We start from the raw sequence: 20,509 nt of genomic DNA on the forward strand, positions 1-20,509 counted from the left end.
AAAGAAGTACTACTACCTTTCAACCTACAACAACTACTACCGCACCTGTAGAGACAGGAGAACCACCCTCTCAACCACCTACTGGGCCAGCAATTTGCCATTGCTCTCATAATGGTATAGAGTTCGCCCCTGGTAAGTTCTCATTAATAAAGACACCCTTCCATCGACATTTAACTTGCAGTTGAGTCACATCCATGGCAGACATAATTGTGATTATCTTCTATACAGTATCACTGAAAAGTTTAGACACATCCTCCCATTCACCTTCTGTCTTTGAGTGCACAATAATTGGAATGCCACAGGCTTTGATGATGAAACAAGGCATTTATTTTTTCTTGCCTTCTGCCATAGCTGAATTCACTGTGAGATGGAATTAGGTAAAAAAAAAAAAAAGTATTATGGCTAGGATTATGAGAGCAACGATCCCATTGAGTTCCATGAACATGCAAGCAACTTTATATCAACATGGCCCAAGGTTTGGGGGCGCTATGGAGCCTCCTGGCCACACCTGAGCCCAATCACTACAGAACGTTGCAATTTTCGCCAGTTCTGACGTTTGTGCTAATTTTTCTGATTTTTTGAGCATCCCAAGCCCCTCAGAAATGCAATGGCATGCAGGAATAATAATAATAATAATAATAATAATAATAATAATAATTATAATAATATTTACAAAAACAATAGATTCCTTGCACTGGATCGTTGGGCCCCTGGCACATTTGTACTTGGGCCCTAATTATAGCTGCAAGCAGCAATGAATGAGCCCTCGCACTCCGTGCATGTCAGATGTAGCGGCAGCCATGGTATCACTACTAGAGGTCTGTTGACATGGGTCTGAATTTTCAGGACTGTGTGAATGGATAAAATATTATTTTCTGTGTGCAGTACGTGGTGCTAGAGATGACATAGTGGAAATTGTGTATTTTAAATTGTGTATTGTGAAATATTAATGCAGCAATACATTTACTAGAGGGCAACTGACATGGATATACATTTTCATGAATATTGGATATTCCATGTTGTAGATAACAATCACTTCCTGTGTCCACTATGTAGCACTAGAGAACACCCACTACTTATACGTCATGTTGCTGTATTTCATGTGAAGATCACACCATGAAAATTTCATGTAAATCGGATGATTTACAATAAGGCTGACTTCCTGTTATCAATAGGTGGTGCTATGACTATGACTAAATATTGACATGTAGATGTGTTCAGTCCTGGACTCTTATCAAAGATAAGAAACTGTCTATGGGTAATAGAAAGTGCAGCCTAAATGACACATAGTTCATGTATACAAAGTTTTCAGTATGTCATCTCCATCGCTGCGTTCTGCACACAGGAAATAATATTTTACCCATTCGCACAGTGATGATAGTGAAATTTCAGAGACTCCAGTAGCGATACCATGGATGTGTCTCCCTCCAATGCTGTTTGCAGCTTTATTTATGATTATTATTACTATCATTATTATTATTATTCTAGTAAGCCATTGCATTTTTAAGGGGCTTGGGAATCTCGAAAACTCACAAAAATTGGCACACATGTCAATTTCTGAAGCTCTGAATTGGGATTACACAATAAAATCTAGTGATGTTGCTTTTAACACAGATATATCCATGGGATATTTATAGTGCTTAATTCTGTAATATATGAGATCACATACTGTCTATGATATCTGACAGACTCATTTTCAACAATTCTCCTGTGTTTCATTTACAGGCTCCATAGTTTACAATGTGACAGACCATGATGGCTATTGTTACATAGGGTACTGCAATGATAGCTGTCATGTAGTGCCTACACACCACCCATGTAATGTATCTGGGAAAGAGTGTGCTGATGTAAATCCTCCAAGAAAGGTACTTCTTTATGTCCATTCCATACATATTTAACTTTCCTTCATGAAATTGTGTAGCAGCACTGCTCAATCTGTAAAATGCTGTGATTTCCTCTTTTTTTCCTTTAATTCCAAATTATGATTCCCTCTCATAGGATGGTGAAAGTTGGAAGGAAAGCAAGTGTCGTATAGGAAGATGTGATAATGGCAAGGTAACCTATAGCCACATACAATGTCCAACTCAGAAGCCTATAGTGTGCAAAAACAACTACCCTGCTATTGAAGTGCAGGATGATGATGGATGCTGCTCCCACTATGAATGCCAGTGTAAGTCTGACCTACTCAAATGTTGCTAGCTTGCGAAATCCTCAGGTTAACTATGCAAAATTATTTTAATTGTAACAATGTTTTGTTATGTTTTTTCATTTTACTTACATTATGCAATCCAACATCTAATGTTGGGTTGCACTTTATTTTATGGTACACTAATAACACATATCAAATTAGACAAAAACAAGAAATAATATGTTCTTTATCAGACAGTAATCAAACACAGTTATACCCTGATTAATCAATTACAAACCACATATAATACCGTGTTATACCCAAAATATTCTATATTTAGACACTATTATACCAAATTAAACTCTAATTAGAAAATGATAGATCCTAATACACTATTAGACACCATTTGACAAGATCATAGTCTAATTAGAAATCAAATAGAATGCCATATCAGATCCAAGATATGCTACAGATAGACACTATTCTACCCTTACTACCAAATTATGCTGTAATTAGACACCACATTTATTATTATATATTTTTTACTGCTTCATCGAATGTAAATTATACAAAAAGTATGAAGATAATACATTCATGATGAAGTAATGTGACACAATTATAAACCCTTTGTAACTTTTATTAACCCAGATAAATCTCACATCATTGCTAAGCTGTTAAAAACATACAATTATTAATATCTGGTTTCTAATTAGAGTATAATTTGGCATATCAGTGTAAAGTATATTTTAAATACAGCATTGTATGTGGTTTCTAGTTACAGCATAATTTAGGTGTATGGTGTCTAATTAGGGTATAACTGTGTTTGTAGTACAGCTTAGTACATCTTATTAGTGTACCGTAAAATAAAGTGCAACCAGATGTTGTATACCACATGATACCAGAAAACATGTCATTTTAAAATTTGAATATCCATATTGTATCAAGGTGTCTGCTACGGTTGGGGAGACCCCCATTATGTCACCTTCGATGGAACCTACTATGATTTTCAAGGCAACTGTTCTTACTGGCTGGTGAAAGAGATCTTGCCCAAATACAACTTCGGTGTTATAATAGATAACTACTACTGTGGTGCAGCTGATGGCTTGTCCTGTCCTAAGTCCATCACTATCTTCTTCAAAAACTACAAGATCTTTATTACACAGATGGATATCAACGGCATTTTTACAAACCAGGTAATTCTCCCTTTCTCTCTTTTTAATTCAAACTCTAGTCATTATCCCAGCAACGTCTCTCATTTTTATCAGTGCAAATGCAGCCACTGCTTGGACTTATGTAGATACCTGACCTGATCCTAATTGGTAAAATTGTCCAAAAAAGGGCTTTCATACCACCACTGTAGATGCATTGAACCATGCAAAGAAGTTTGTAAAGAGTTATTTCTGACATTTATATCATGATGCTTTTTGTTTTAGATTTCTGTGAATGACAAGCCTGTATGTGCTGCATACCAGACTGGTGACTTCCGTGTCACCACCACCGGCATTGATACAGTGCTCGTCATCCCTAGAATCCATGCCAAGATAACTTTCTCAGGGCTCATGTTCAGTATCTACCTGCCCTATAGTGAATTCAGCAACAACACCCGGGGGCAGTGTGGTGAGTCCTGCAGTAGAAATTAATAGCATCTTACTGTATTTAGAGTTTAGACATCAGTTGATTAATAACATAATAATATGTAATGCACATTTACAGTAGCTGAATATTTTGTGCACCTGATACTTAGAATACATAGAATCTATTGTACCTATTTTACACATTCTACATTCAGCATTTTGAATGGGAAAAAATGGCTTCTGCATAATTCCAGGGATTCAGCAGGAAAATAGCTGTTTGCTGAGTGCTGTCATGGTTTCACTACTAATGAGGGTTTCTCTAGGTACATGTAACAACAACCGGACAGATGACTGTATGTTGCCCAGTGGCAAAATTGATTCTTCATGCTCAAATGCACACGAGTGGCATACTAACAACAGTAACTGTGAAGATCACCTCCAGCCCACACCAGCCCCTCCACCTAATCCCTGCAATACAACCATTTGTGAGGTCATCAAAAGCAGGTAGGAGGAAAAGGCGTAAATAATCATCTGTAACATAAGGTTCAAACATTTATTAGTTTGAGTATTAATTTTCAGCTGTGAAATTAAGAGTTTACAAGTTCTAAAATTTGTTTTTTTGTTGTATTTTATTCATTTTTATTTTACCAATACTAAGAGACTTAAGAGTCTTTATATACAGCCTGTGGGGGGAAAAATAAGTTTTTCTAAAATCCATCAGTGATGCAGCCTGAAAGAGAACAGAAAATACTATTCCTCCTTCTTGTCATTGCTCTCCAACTCACCACTGTTTTCCCAATATTATGTCTCTTTCTGTAACTGTCCTGTCATGTCTGAAGAAAGCCATAACAAACAACTGTGTCTGAATGGCAAAAATTACTTTTATAAGTTATCTATGTTAACATAGATTACCATAGATTAATATTAGGGATGCACGATATTATCGGCACGTCATTGGTATTGGCTGATATAAGCTCTAAAATGAAATATCGGCATCGGCCCAAAATGAACATTTTCTGCCCATTATGAGAGGCCGATTTGTTGCCTTCTCCTCCACAGCCTGACGGTCCCAGTGTTTCCTCCGTAGGCTCCACTTCACTCAAGCTGCCCGTCAGACCCGCTGCTTCTTCCCACTTTAACCTGCGGAGCGTTAGCAGCAGCATGACCGGAGGCTAGCCAGCTAGCCTCTCAGCTAACCTTACCCAGGCTCTCCATGTGGATCCAACCAGTGCACCGAGCCCTGGTTTGTTATCCAGGTTAAAGTGGGAAGAAGCAGCGGGTCTGAAAGACAGCTGAGTGAAGTGGAGCCTGCGGAGGAAACACTGGGACTGTCAGGGTGAAACAGTCCGCGGAGGAGCTGCTATGATGGGCTGCACAGCTAGGAAACACCTTGGCTGACAGGATTTACCCATAGACTGTGGATGTACCACTCTGTTTGGAAAAAAAATCTTCTTCTTTTTGGTTTATAACAGCGGTTGGCAACGTATTAGGTGCATTACGGCCACCTTCTGCTCCGGACTTTGGACCACAGATTAAATCCTGCACATTAATCCTGTCTGTCTAATAAACTCAAAGAAAACTCTACTGCTCCACTGGCTTGGCAGGTTCATTAAAGTTTTAATGCTGAGCTCCTGAACTCCAGTCTTCCTAAGTTCTTCCTTCATATATTGTCTTTCCTGATCATACTTAGTACAATATATGCTTGCATGCATAATAGCCTCCTCAGCTAGCTGGAAAAAAATATGTACATATATCGGGATTGGCATCGGCAATCGGCCACAATGAGTTGGAAATATCGGCATATATCGGATATCGGCAAAAAATCCAATATCGTGCATCCCTAATTAATATAGCAAAATTACAGATTCCATCTCTGAAACTGGTTTATAAGACAAATTACATTCCAGCTTTGTTTCCAGGTAAGCAACACATTTTATTCATTTGTCTCAGGTCAATAATGTGCCATGATGCTTTCAGTTTGTGTTCAGTGACCACACTAACTATGAATACTATCTTCCCCAGTGTGTTTGAAGCTTGCCACAAGATCATTGATTACAGTCCATTTGTGAGGGCCTGTGAGTTTGATGTGTGCCACATGCACGTTAATCACAGTTGCTGCACCAGCTTGCAAGCCTATGCTGAGGCCTGTGCTGAGTCCGGAGTGTGTATTGATTGGAGGAGTGCCACCAAAGGACGCTGTGGTATGAAACTAGAATATGTAATGTGTAGCCATTATGTCAAGCACTATTACACACTGTACCAACACTGCACCAACAACATCACAGCAATAACCTCTACTAAAAACATGATGTTTATTCTCTCTTCATCATTGAATAGAATATAAATGTCCAAGTCCCAAAGTGTACCAGGCCTGTGGCGTTAATGTGGAGTCTACCTGTGATTCCTGGTACAGTAATTCACCAACACATTGTGGTTGCTCATCACAGTCAATTAATTATCATTCATTGCTTTGACTCACATACAATATCAATGTGTGGCTTTCACACACCATACTGTTGTTTCTATAGGTACAACCAGAAATTCATCTATACCATCAATGAGTTCAGCAGGATGACAAATATGAAGGTGGAGGGTTGCTACTGCCCGAAAGACACCGTCCTCCTCTCTTCCAACTCAAATGAATGTGTGCCCACCTGTGGTAAGAGCAGATAGCATTCCTGTATGGCATTTGCTACTTAAGTTGTAATTCAAACTCTTGCACTTTTTGATGACCTGTTGTGTTCACAAAGTCAAAATTGCATTTGTTATTCTATTGTAAAATAATTTAAATAAATTAAATCACAAGTTTATGGAGACAGTAGTATCCTGTAGCGAAGAGGAAAGTGAGGGTGTAGAGGTCAGGGTAAGGAATGGGTGTGTAGTGCATTCAACTTTGATGCCATAAAACAAGGTTTGCACCTTGTCTTAAACCAACAATTAATGTTGACTGTTTTTTTTTTTACCGTAATGACAATCTTTCCCTCACTAAGTGTTTTACTAGAACTTTGCTATACTGTAGCTGACATATGGGGATATGAGAGGAATGACTAAAGAAACACTCAAAAATGCCATTACTTAATCCAGTAGACCTGTTATCAACATCTGTCAACCTGTTGCTGTAGCTGAAGTCTGAGTCTGTTTGGAAGTCTTAACCAGTAAAAAGAAGGAACATTCAAACTGACTATTCTGGAATTGAGTACAGCAACCCTTGGCTGGTACACAATGCAGTACCTTAGCAATGGGTTAAGGACTGTTAATCTAATTTCAACAGTAAACCGATGTGTAGAATATGAGATGGGAAAATAATTTTATGTTGATGTATGACTATATGTTTTTCTCCTAATAGAAATCTGTCGACTTGCAAATGGAAAATGGAAAAAGGTAAATTATTTGTCTACAATGCCAGCCCCTTTTTACCTTTACCCGAACTGTCAACAGGCCAGTAATACATGATAATGCCTTTCCTCCTGCCACAATTCTACATTAAATAATGTGTCCTCAGGCCAATGAAACATGGATAGAAGGCTGTGAGGAGTGTATATGTGAGGAGGACACTCTGCAGGTCACCTGCCGTAGCATGTCCTGTCCAACACACCCACCAATCAGCTGTGACGAAGAAGGTCAGGTCAAAGTCACTGACACTGATGGCTGCTGTCAAAAGGAGAAGTGTGGTAAGTGGGCGCCAAGAAGTTAGCAACTCCTAGTACTGAAGTCACAGTTTTCCTCATCCTATGCATTCTGTATTTCTAAATATTGTACTGTTCTGTACTGTATTTATATATTTAATACACTGTTCTCTCATTTCCTGCTATTCCCTGCTATGTTCGGTGTTTAGATACTAGTGATCCACACAGATAGAATTTGAATGCACAGTAACTATGTCTGCACATATTTAGAACCAATGATAACCACAGATCAGAAATGGGTTATAATGGTAAGACGATGATTGATGTTTGTAATTTGATATCTGTTCACAGGTAGTATAAGTGGGACATTATACATACCATAATTGCAATGTGCAACACAGAAGCAACAAACCAAAAATGACCACAACATGCTTATTTATTGCCTGCTGTGAAAACCAAGACTCTTGAGTATTTCAAAAGACTTGTTTCTCAGTGAAATATCTCCCCAGTTGTTATTTTACTGGTGTGAACCTCCCTCTTTGAACACAGAGTGTGATGTGAAGCAATGCCCTGGTATGCCATCCTGTTCTGCTGGTTATTATCTAAACACCACTATGGGAGTCTGCTGTCACAAATACTTCTGTGGTGAGTGTGCTCATGTCTGTGCATGTTACTATAAATGCATAGCCAAGTTTCATTTTTGCCACTGTGATTGTTGCAGCACATTTAAAATGCATTAATTGATTGGTGCCGTTGCTTCACAGTGCCTAAAAAGGGTGTGTGTGTTTCCAACAACCATGAGTATCAGGTGAGATCTCACATCTACCACCACCATGAGAAACTGATGTAAAGTGACTAGATTACAGAAAAAATACAGTGGGCCTTTGTTTAACACATAGACTGTGGGATTGTGTAATTTTTCTACAACCAAAACCTTATTTGATCAGAAATATATGAAAGGTGTTAACATAATCTAAAATTTCTAGACTTGGTAACTGGTGGCACAGGCAAACAATTATGCTAATTGGCCATGATATATTAGAGTTACCTAAAACTTGTCATGGGAATAATTGCATTTGTACAGGAAGAAAATGTAGTCATTAACTCATATTGGTAGGCTCAGTTATGCTGCTGTATTTTGCAGGATTCCTGCAACTTACATGTGTCATTTACATTTGTCTTCCAATGCTTCCCAAAATATTTAAGAATTTCTGCACTTTATGTCCAATGGCCCACAACTAAACAAAAAACAGACAAAATGGCGACAATTCTAGGTGAAAATGGGTGAGTCCAGGAATCCAGGAAAAACTATTTTTTTTACCTTATGGTTTAAGATTTATATGACAAAACATAAAGTGCTGCACTTGATACATTGAGATCAAACGCACAAGTAACTGAGTCACATTTTGTGTATTAGTTGTGTAGTATTTTTGACATTGGCAGATATGGTTTCACTTGAATTGAGACTTATTATGAACATGAATTATCTGTGCTGACCTTCTCACCCTGTCCATCCAGGTTGGAGACCTGGTGCCCATGAAGCCATGTGATAAGTGCATTTGTAGTCACCAGATAAATGCCAACAGCAATCTGCACACTATAGAATGTCAGCCCATACCATGTGACATTCACTGCCCTCTGGTAAGACCAGTGTCTCTCCCTCCCTCCCTCAATGATGTACTTTCTCACTCACTCACACACACGCATGCATGCACACACACACACACACACACACACACACACACATACACACACACACACACACACACACACACATTTATAATTTTTTTTTTAGCTCACTCTTACATTCTTACATTCTCACTTTTTCTTTCTTCACTGATGAGCACATTCATTGGCCACGTTCTCTCCCATACATTCACATTTTAATTTTTATTAGTTGCCAGTAATGCCCTTTCAAACCTCTGTCAGATCTGCTGTGCTATTTTTCCATTCTGCTTTTATTGTCAATTCAATCATAAGTTTTAAGCATTTTCCTCCTTACTTCATATTTGCTGGCAGGAATTAGTAAGTAACAGTAAAATGATTGAAGAACACTACACATTGGATTGGAGTACCAGTCAAAAGTTTGGACACACTTTCTCATTCACTGGAATGAGAAGGTGTGTCCTGATGAGCAAAAACTACTCAGCACAAAAAATTTAAACAGGGATAATTTTACAAATCCACATATGAGAGTGTACACCAACAGATTTGTAAGTGTCAAAGATATATTCTGCAAGCGCAGAATGGTGAGTGTCATCACTGTGTCAGAGAAGTTGTGTTAATGGATTTGAGTGAGCAGCCATGTGACCTTTTAAATCAGGATTCAAAGCAGAGAACAGCAGTTTTGAATCATACAAAAGCAACTCAAACCAAAATTCCTTGAATTTGACTTAGAAGTAAAATATCATCCTATTAGATGACATTTTTAAAATAACATCAAGCATCCTTATACTTTGCTCCACTATATTTTATTTGTTTAAAAGAATTTAACTGTTTTAAAAATCATGGGTCTAACAGTCAGTTAAGAGAGTATTCTGCCGAAGCCTATTGGTCAGAAACCATTGTTAAGCACCTTCTCACATTCTCCGGCGCTAAGCCTTTGACAAGTAGGAAACAGTGAGAGCAGATTGAAAATGAACATGGACCATATGAAAAAAAAATCCCTTCACGCACTCACCCACAGAATGTTTAAAGTGTGAATTTAGTGTTAGGTCATTTGTACATTTCCGCAAGTCTCAGCAGAGAATTTTGAGTCCTAGTACTTGACTACAAATTTGTCTTTTGACCACACACAGTTTTAGTCAGAAACTGTCTGTGACATTTTGTGTTTTGTATTTGCCTCAACTGTATTGCTTCTTTGCTGCCAATGGGAATAACTAATGTAAGTAATGAAAACATGAATGTACACCCTCCAATTATAGTTACCCGTTTGATAAAGCTATCCCATAAACTCATCAGAATATTGATGTTAACTCTATATCCAAATCCTGACATTAAATGTCCTCATCTAGAATGGATCTTGTGCTGGTTTTACATTTTTACATTTTGTTTATATGCTGAGTTTCTGTGTGTGTCTCTGTACAGGGCTATGAGTACCAGATAGTCCCCGGCCAGTGCTGTGGGAAGTGTGTCCAAACAAGCTGTGTTGTCACGCTGTTGAACAATTCAACACACACATTACAGGTTGGTATATGTGTGCAATTCAAAAGTCTCAACTAATGTGTTTTGGAAAATTGTTAGCAATAAATTATTGGTGATGTGTAGAAAAACTCTGGAATATCCCTTTCAGTTTAACTGGCAGTGATACTAGATTCAGCACAAATTACCAGGAGGTGAAGTGCATCTTCATTTGATGATACTCACAAATAGAAAAACATATCAGACAAGGCAACAGGGAGGCAAAATAGCTCAGTCGAAGGCTATGAAAACCAGTCCACATATGTTTGAGGAGATGACAGTGATTCATGCAGTCCTGCCTGGGAGACTGTGTTCTAAATTGTGTTATGTTATCTATGTTATTCTTCAGCCTGGCACCATTTGGACTCCTTCTGGGGACCCCTGTGTGAGGTTTGAGTGTGTGAAGAACGGTAATCAGTTCACCACAGTTGATATCAAGACCATCTGTCCTCCCTATGACCCTAATGAATGCATACCGGTAGGCTACACACACATGCATGCAAGCACACACACACACACACACACACACACACACACACACACACACACACACACACACACACACACACACACACACAAACCATCATCATTGTAGCTTCTTATTCATGAAAGATTTGAGTCTGTCAGGTTATAATTTCACACATACAGTAATGACATGATGGTCATGTTTCAGGTATACATAGTATGGCATGCCATCAAACTCATTAGACCCCCTGGTCTTCCCCTTGCTTTTCTGTTGTCATGGACTAAACTGTAATTTAGTTTCGTTAAATTGCTTTTTTAAAAGAAAGTGTGAAAAGATTTGTCATTATTATTGTATTTGGATATTGCGATGTGTTAGATAAGTCTTTATAGCAATGCCTTGTGTTCCTCTGTATAGTTTTTGTCCAAGACATTGGCAGACTTGCCATTATGAAGAAGAGACAGATTGACATCTAACTTGCATTTAGAATAATTCCTTATGTTGGAGTTGAATCAGACACCACAGAAAAACAAAAGATGGATGATTAAAAAAGAGAAAGCTTGTGTGTTTTTCTGTGTGCAACAGCAACAGAGAAACCACAGTTTTAATTAATTGAATCTGTTCCCCCTACATAACTATGGAAATGCATTTACACACCCAGCATGTGACCACAACTTATGATACCATCCTACATATGCCTACATAGGCATACATATTGCTATATTACTTGGCAGTGGTATTAGAGCTTTACTTTAAGCGCATACACGTTAATGCACACACCCAATGAGCTTGGTGGCTTGCCATAACATAGAAGTGGAAGTAGTGTGTGCCACCTACTGTCAAATGTGAATCTCTAGAAAATAAAACATGACTCAACAGAGTACTGATGTGAATGTGTGTCTCCTACAGGGAACAGAGACCATAACACCAGATGGATGCTGCCATGCCTGTATGTATTGCCTCCAGGAGTTTTTCATATCTGCATGTTATTTACACTCCTGTGGCCTGATTACACTCATGAGGTCCATTAGAGCCTTTAAATGAGCAGAGCCATAGAGCTCTCACACTATGTTATCTTCACTCTATTATTTATCTGATAACTTCGAATTTTCAAAGTTATCAGATTGTGTTGTGATAACTTTTATACTGTGATCTCACCAGAATGTCATGTGATCAGGTAGAGGGGAGAGCGGAGATATTTTTAGACCAGAAAAAAATTTCTAAACACATTTCACTCCCATAGTTTTAACTCCTCAAGCAACTTCAAATAATTGTTAGATGACAGGCTTCTGTGTTCAATACCCGCTCATTGCAATGCTCCTCATAATATTGCTCTTATGAACAAAGTTGCTTTAGATCTTCACCATGTACCATCATTCAGTTCGACTCAAGTGCTCTTCAACATCATTACTTTAAATGTGGATTGGTGTAAATGTTGAAGTCATCTTTTCCAGTCACATACCCCTCTTCTCATTTCTCAGTTTGTACATCCTCGATTCCTTTCCTCGTCTCCTCTCCTCGCGTCTTAGTTCCTCCCACCTGAGATGCGAGAGGAGGAGGCAGGGAAGAGACACAAGGCAGGCATTTAACTAAATGAGACATCCTTGCCATGTCAATTAAATATAACATGCTGCAGGGCTGCATCATCTGACCATTGTTTTGTTACAGCATACCGCTATATTTTATGATACATTGTTATATTTTATTTAACACGCACGTGCACGCACAGAGTATGTCTAAGTAGTCCAGTGGTTTAAGATCAGGCCACCTCTGTACCCCTTTCAGATCTGTAGGTTGTGAGTTTGAACCCTGTAAAGGCTAGCAGTTAGTGGAGTTGAAGGTAAAAAAATGCAGAGGCACACACCTTGGCAAATTTTATTCTTGGTAGATTTTTCAATACTATTCAACTTCCAGCAATGCAATCTAAATCAGCTTTCTGCGATCACATGCAGTTTCTACAGAAATTGCATTTTCTAGTAATCATTATTATCATTGTGTGAGAGCATGCATACTATGTTATCTTTGCTTTTGTCCAGCTTTCACAATCTTATCTTCTTTGTTCCTCAAATCTTTATTTATTGTGCGAGCTGCAAAGCAAGATAACTATGTTATCTTCGCTCTTTACTAGTGTGAATGCTTTCAGTAAATCTTTATTATTATTATTGCGTGAGAACTGTACCACAGCTCTCACAGTCTTCTTATCTTATTATTATTATTCTTCTGTATGTTTTTTGACCACTACCTACACCTACATACTTTCAGTTACAGAATCCATTCATATCACAAAACTTTTTAAGTTTTTACTGGACATTTTAAGGACATTACTGCTGTTGAGACTTAGTAGGAGCAGTTTTGGTTATTAGCAATAATCAACAATTATTAAAAATAACTACTAATTATTAAAAATCAGTTATTTGTGCAAATTAATAACAACAGGGCACCACCCTGAGATCAGGGACCAATAACCAAACAGTGAAAACAGTCTCAAAAAGTGTGTTTTTCCAAGAATGTCAACATCTGAGAGATATTAACATTACAGGATGAACAGTGAAAGTATGAATTAGAGCACTGACCCCGTCACCAAGCTGTTATCACAGTATGTATGCAAACAATCACAGGAAACTTCTCTCCAAATGCACAACAGAATTAATTAACATTAGTAGTATCAATTACAAATTACTAACACTTCAATTAATGAACATCTATCATAGCTAGTTACAGCTACAACTATCCAACACAAGCAACAATAAACAACAGTGGTTATAAACAGCAAGACAACATATAGCACTAACAGAGATGTGTGTGTGTGTGTGTGTGTGTGTGTGTGTGTGTGTGCAGGAGGGGTGTGAGACGCGACAGTTCCAAGATGGCAGGCGTGACTGCAAGATAGATAGAGAACAGAGACAATCGTTAGTAGCGTCTGCCGGTTGAACACGTGTCTCTAACAATAGGATAATTTGGGGACAGAGCTGAGCTCTGTAACTGAGTTATCTGCTCACCAAATGTGTGTGTGTGTGTGTGTGTGTGTGTGTGTGTGTGTGTGTGCGTGTATGTGCGTGGTTAGTGGGAGAAAGGAGGTGGAAGCACCAAGGAACAAAAGATCACAGGGATTGTGAGAAGTGGCACTTGCTTTTATTTTCATAGATGTGGAGTATGAATGTCCTTATTTGCCAGCCACGGTCTGATTTCAACAAATAAAACGCAACCTATGGTCTCATACACGATGGCAAGCTAACACAAAGAGTCCAAGCAGTTGGACAAACACAAATACAGCAATGATACTTTCACAGCATTCTCAGCAGCAAAACTGGGCTTACAGTCCGTTAATCTCATAACAACAACAGCAATAAAGCTGAAAATAACACAATTTAATAACCTATCTCTGCCCAGACTCTTACTTGTGTCGCTTAAGAAAGCAAGTAGGGTGTGATTATATATCAGGTCACAATGAGATGTTATTCCCTCTCAAAATGTTGCTCCTTTCTGCTCCAGGTGTTCGGAAGAATCAATCATGCAGTGTGTCCACCACTACTGTGTACCTGGAGAGCGAGGGCTGCCACTCCAAAGACCTGGTCAACGTCACATCTTGTAGTGGAGCGTGTGGTACCTTCACCTTGTGAGTCCCCACTTATCATCAGTGTCATGGATAATTGTTTTATCTCCGAATGAATGTTTCTGTTTTCTGAGATTTTAACGACATTATCTATGATAGAGGTTTATATCACTTTAAAGGGGCACAGCACCAATTTAGTATTGCATTTCCATTAAGCTATAGGAATTGTGAGAGACAGATTAATATTGTTAATGCTGTATCTTACGCTTCTCATAATGCAGCTCCATACTGTTTATCAGACCCTCCTTGCTGTTAAATGCCCATGTGTTTGATACTTCACAACCTCAGACTGTATCACCGAGCCAGTTCTTGCACTTCCAGTTGCTGCCGCTCATGTGTTTACTCTCATGTTTACTCTCGTGTCTCTTGTCCTTGGTTATTGAAAATAATTTCCCAACTGACCACTGATTTTGGATTATGGAAAAAAAGAGCGATATATATTTTTATAGGTCAGTGAAAACATTTTATTGTTCCAGACTTTCTATTTCCACTCTGGTTTTTAAACAGAGCTTCTAACAAATGGAGAGATTGTTTACAACATGGATGATTTTACACTCTGATTCCATCACTGCAGCTCAGAATAACATGAGACAACTGTGTGATGATAACTAGAAATAAAAACAAAATATTGTCTTTTATTAGAAAAATAATCCGCACACTGTTAATTGGCTCCTATGATTATAGATAGACCTCATCAGTCATTAACTACTTTTCCACTCTTTGTTTCGGTAGCAGAAACAATCTGGCTGCAGTTTGTTTTTTTTATGTACATATGTACATATTCAGGATGGTTTCTTCATCATCCAACTAAATAGCAAAAAATACTCTCTCTGTATTTAAGTCATATATAATAATTCCTAAATGTATTTTAAGTATTTAATTTAATGTATTTAGCCTACTTTTAATATGTGGAAATTATTTCTAATGTTTCTACATCTTCTTATTCTGTTATATGATTACAGGCTCATTTACATTTCACTTGGTTGAATATGACTTTTTGCTGTCTCTTAAACAGAAGTTTTCCTGCAGGTACTTGGTATCACTGTTCATCTCATATCATGAAGTATTTCATTCATGGTTCTGATGATGTCTCTCATAATTAACAATCCTGCCTCTTTCACATAAACGCGGTCGTAGCTGGATAGGAAAACCTGGTTGAGCTAGTTGATAACTATCTTCGTAGTACTGGTGAAGCCAGATAACGAAAAGATATCCTAGGTATGTAGAATTTGCTTCGTAGTACAGGTCTCTGGTTGGCTGATTTGGAGCAGTACGTGCGGATGAACGACATCATAGTCACTGGGCTGCATTATTGAAAATGGATCTAGAAAGTCAAGTTACCCTCACTATTTTATTGACGATGATAAGACCATAAATAATATGGATATGTGTTAGTAACATGGATATGGTTAGTGGTTTAAATAATTCTTTGTGTGGGACCAATTGGCAGAAAAAAATCAATGAACCAGAAACAACCAAAGAGGGGAATGATGATGATTAGGGGGATAGAAATGCAAGTTCAATGTTTCTTAGAGCAGTAGAGGAAAAGGAAATCATGGACATTATAAGCAAATGTAAGAACAAAAATTCTACTGACTGGAGTGAAATTGATATGACAATAATCAAGAAAGTCATTGAAGGAATTGCAAAACCACTAACTCACGTCTGTAACTTGTCTCTCCAAACTGGTAAATTTCCAAGCAAAATGAAAATCGCAGAAGTAATACCATTATATAAAACTGGGGATAGACATCGCTTTACAAATTAAAGGCCTGTTTCTTCACTTTCCCAATTCTGCAAGAAATTAGAAATGCTCTTTACTGAAAGACTAGACAATTTCATTGAGAAGCACAAATTGCTGACTGACAGTCAGTATGGATTCAAAACAAACAGATAAACATCTTTGGCGCTAATTTAATTATTGAAGAAATTACTAATTGTATAGACAAAAAACAGTATGCAGTGGGAGTTTTTATAGATCTAAGAAAAAGCTTTTGATCCCATTAACCATGATATATTACTACTACTACTACTACTGAATTGGTTGAGAAGCTACTTAAGAAACAGGCAATAACTTGTAAAGATAGGTGAGCATAAATCAGCATGTATGGATATTACTAGTGGAGTCCCTCAGGGGTCAGTATTAGGTAGTATCATCTCCATCTATCTCCTCCACTGTTACGTCTATCAGCAGGTATCAATGAAGGGAGTCACATCCACCTCCTACATGATGCACATTTCCTTATTTAGACATCACTCCCGGAGTTGGGGGTGTTCCTCAGAGATAAAGCTGAGCTATTGACACACCTAAAGTGATCCCAAGTGACTCTCCATAACCTGTTGTTCCCCTTCTCCTTTCCAGAAAGTTAGGTTGTAAAAAATAGGCAATAAATGAACGCGTTACACAGTGTGCTGTCTCTGCGTTATGGGTGTATAAATAGGCAGAGTTCTGTCTGCAATGAGGCAATGAGTAAAGTTTTAGCTCAGTAGTCAGAGCAGTCATCCATGATCTGGGAGATTGCAGTTCAAGACCCGGTGTGGGAGCTTCCTTTGCAAGGTAGTTTATTCATGAAAACTTATTGTTACATTTTAATTTTCTAAAAAAAAAAAAAAAGCATAATGAAAACAAAAACAGGCCTTTTTAAGCCTCTTTCCACTTTTATTCGAATAAAAATACAAATACTTTTGCTGTCTCAAGAAATACAGATACAAATACAAATACTGGGCCCTCTGCACATCCCTAGTCAGTATTATGCCCCAAATTGTTCTTTTTGTACATAAATGATATATGCAGAATATCAGAAATATTGAAATTTGTTTTACTTGCAGATGACACAAATATGTTTTGCTCTGGGGAGAATTTACAACAGCTTTTGGAGGTGATCACAACAGAAATTATCAAATTAAAACAGTGGTTTGACATAAACAATTGTCATTAAATCTGAACAAAACAAAGATTATGTTGTTTGGAAATTGTAAAATAAGCACTCAAGTTCAAGTGATGACAATGTCAATATAGAAAGAGTATATGAAAATAAATTTCTAGATGTGATATTAGAACACAAAATCTGCTGGAAAATAGGATATGTTCAAGTAAAGCTGGCAAGGAGCATTACAATACTAGGAAAAACAAGGCACATTCTGGATCACAAAGCGTTGCACACTGTTCACTTGTATTGCCATATCTGAGTTACTGTTTGGAGGTATGGAGGAACACCTACAAAAGTTTTATTGGTACCCTTGCACTTTATTAAATTAATGCACCATTTGCCCTGAACAGTGTTGAAATTAAAAGATATTTTATGATCAATGCATGTCTATGTTTGGTTTGCAGTGGAACAAAACAAAAAAGTCGTGAAAATAACTGAATTCATGCTCATTCTACAAAGACATTCTAAAATAGCCTGAGCAAAATTAATGGTAACCTTTAGAAGTTGTAAGAAATAATTGATTTGTAGTGATACTTTAAGCTATTTTAATTAGTATCACAGGTGTTTTCAATCTTATAATCATTCATGTAGCCAGTTTAAAAGAAGAAAATGACTCCCTCTGCTGTTTTGCCACTGTGTGCATCACATTGAACATGAAAAACAGAAGGAAAACTAGAGAGTGGTCTGAAGACATTAGAAAAAAGGTAATAGCCAAGCATGGTCAACGTAAAGGTTACAAGACCATCTCCAAAGAGCTTGATGTTCCTATGACCAATGTTGCCAATATTATTTAGAAGTTTACGGCCCATGGAACTGTAGCCAACATCTCTGGACGTGGTCACAAGAGGAAAATTGGAATATTGAACAGAAGGATTGCTCAAATGGTCGAGAAAGAACCAAGGAAAACTTCAATACAGATCAAAGATGTTCTTCGAGTTCAAGGTACAATAGTTTCAAGTCGCACTATCCGTTGCTGTCTGAATGAAAATGGGCTCCATGGTAGAAGACCCAGGAAGACCCCACTTCTAAGAGGGAGACACAAAAAAGCCTGACTGGACTTTGTCAAAATGCATGTTGACAAGCCACAGTCCTTCTGGGAGAATGTGCTTCAGACAGATGAAACAAAATTAGAGCTTTTTGGTAAATCACACCAAGCCTATGTTTACAGAAGAAAAAATGAAGCCTTCAAAGAAAAGAACACCATGCCTACCGTACTGCTATGAGTCCTGATCTGAATTTCATTGAACATCTGTGGAAAGAGCTTAAACTTGTAGTCGGGGGACAACACCCCTCTAACTTGAGAGAACTGGAGCAGTTTGCTCAAGAAGAGTGGGCTGAACTATCAGTGGAGAAGTGTAGAAACCTTTTTCAGGGTTACAGAAAGCGCTTGACTGCAGTTATTGCCTCCAAAGGCTGTGCTACAAAATATTAAGTTAAAGGTACCAAAATTTTTGGCCATGCCATTTTCATTTGTTTTATTGTATTAAATAATATGTTAAGTTGTAAATCAAAAGCAAAGTTTTAGTTATATTCAATGTGAAATAAAGAATGATAGATACTATATACTTCTGTCAGTTTCGACTTAGTACAGAGAAAATTTAGTTTTTTTTTTTTAAAAAAAGGTGGAAGGGTACCAATATTTCTGGCCATGTCTGTAAGTTTATCGTTTATTTAATTTCATTGTTATTCTTATTTTGTTTTTATCTTGTTCAAAATAAATATAATATATTTAATATAACATCATCATTGGGGTTATTTTCTCAGACTTGTCAAAGCTCCTCCAGAGCCACAAAGACATAATTATAACTGTTTTCAAAGGCTCAGTAGTACTAACCAGGAATAGTAAGATTCCACAAATTGTTGTCTCCCTTTAGAGCATCAGAAATGAATAAGACTGAAATTACAGATTTAGAAAAGTTTTGCTCACTTCCTGTATCAATGTGACTTTAAGGGTTCATATCAGATCTTGACCTGATTGAGGAGCTTTCCAAACTTAGTAGCTCTGTAGTTCTTAAATCCGATTTTTATTTTATGCTCCTTTTTTCTTCGTTTTTAATTTCTCTCAATTTCCTTGTTACCCTCTTTATTTCTCACCCCCCTCTTTTTCTTTTGTCTCTTCTCTCAGCTATTCTACCAAAATGAGATCCTTGCAGCACACCTGCTCCTGCTGCCAGGAGTTGACCACATCTGAGCGCCAGATTCAGCTCTCCTGCCCAGACAACACAGAGGTCACATACACTTACATGCACATCGATTCCTGTGGGTGTCTCAAGACAGAGTGCTCTGTGTTTGGCCACAGTCAAATGGCGACAACTCCCTCTAGTGTGAAGTCTCGTCGACGCAGGAGATAAGGCAAAAGCCAAGACTAGCATATGTATTGGTAACTTAAGTAATGAGCATTTATAGGATAGAATTTATGGGAGCATCATTGAATAGACATAATTGTATCAGTGTCTATTTCATCTGCATACATACTTCATATATTTATGTCTAATGTATTAGAGTACTTAGTTTAAGCTTGATAAGATTATAAATACAGAAAGATCTCATTAATAAAGCTTATAGCTGCAAGCTGAGCATGTCTGTTTTTATTTGTGGAGTCTTACTGCATGTGCAGCATGTGTGTGAGTGAGTGTGTGTAGCTATTGAAATTTTGTTTCACTACAACTTTCCTCTAAAACTAATCAAATTTAGGGCCAATCAAACCTCCACAGTAAACATACATTTTAACTGATTTAAAATTCATGAATGACTGTCATGTCACCATCTGTTTTTATGAATAATTTTATGACTGCATTAGTTCGAGATAGATTACAGCATATTTTTCAGACTTTAATGGCAAGTTGAAAGAAAACAGGTTGAGCTTTTCTTTGCTGGGCACATTATTAACTTGGATTTCATTTTAATGCTGGATGCATGTTAGGAAATGAAACCAGGATTATTCATATTTATTTTTAAGGTTTGTTTTTTGTTGCATATTCTTGATAAATGCACC

The 20,509-nt window shown here is 37.6% G+C and overlaps 1 protein-coding gene across 1 annotated transcript; it reads left to right on the top strand.

Annotated features, from left to right (window-relative positions):
- The first annotated feature begins 1,748 nt into the window (after positions 1 to 1,748).
- On the top strand, positions 1,749 to 20,027 carry LOC122978975 (intestinal mucin-like protein). Its single transcript, XM_044346143.1, has 18 exons — positions 1,749 to 1,865; positions 1,999 to 2,170; positions 3,074 to 3,321; positions 3,562 to 3,745; positions 4,026 to 4,206; positions 5,725 to 5,903; positions 6,040 to 6,109; positions 6,231 to 6,361; positions 7,049 to 7,083; positions 7,205 to 7,373; positions 7,878 to 7,973; positions 8,093 to 8,136; positions 8,847 to 8,969; positions 10,416 to 10,514; positions 10,858 to 10,986; positions 11,881 to 11,920; positions 14,464 to 14,587; positions 19,640 to 20,027. Exons 3-18 carry the CDS (start codon positions 3,292 to 3,294, stop codon positions 19,863 to 19,865), a joined length of 1,860 nt encoding a protein of 619 aa, XP_044202078.1. The 5' UTR covers positions 1,749 to 1,865; positions 1,999 to 2,170; positions 3,074 to 3,291; the 3' UTR covers positions 19,866 to 20,027.
- The last annotated feature ends 482 nt before the right edge of the window (positions 20,028 to 20,509 follow it).

The sequence above is a fragment of the Thunnus albacares genome, chromosome 1, assembly GCF_914725855.1.
Source record: "Thunnus albacares chromosome 1, fThuAlb1.1, whole genome shotgun sequence".
Classification (NCBI taxonomy): Eukaryota; Metazoa; Chordata; class Actinopteri; order Scombriformes; family Scombridae; genus Thunnus; species Thunnus albacares.

Excerpts from the sequence above, each read along its gene's own strand:
- LOC122978975 (XM_044346143.1), top strand. The coding sequence starts at position 3,292 with ATGGATATCAACGGCATTTTTACAAACCAG. Across the intron at positions 4,207-5,724 it reads TGTGAGGTCATCAAAAGCAG|TGTGTTTGAAGCTTGCCACA; the intron begins GTAGGAGGAAAA and ends TATCTTCCCCAG. Across the intron at positions 7,374-7,877 it reads CTGTCAAAAGGAGAAGTGTG|AGTGTGATGTGAAGCAATGC; the intron begins GTAAGTGGGCGC and ends CTTTGAACACAG.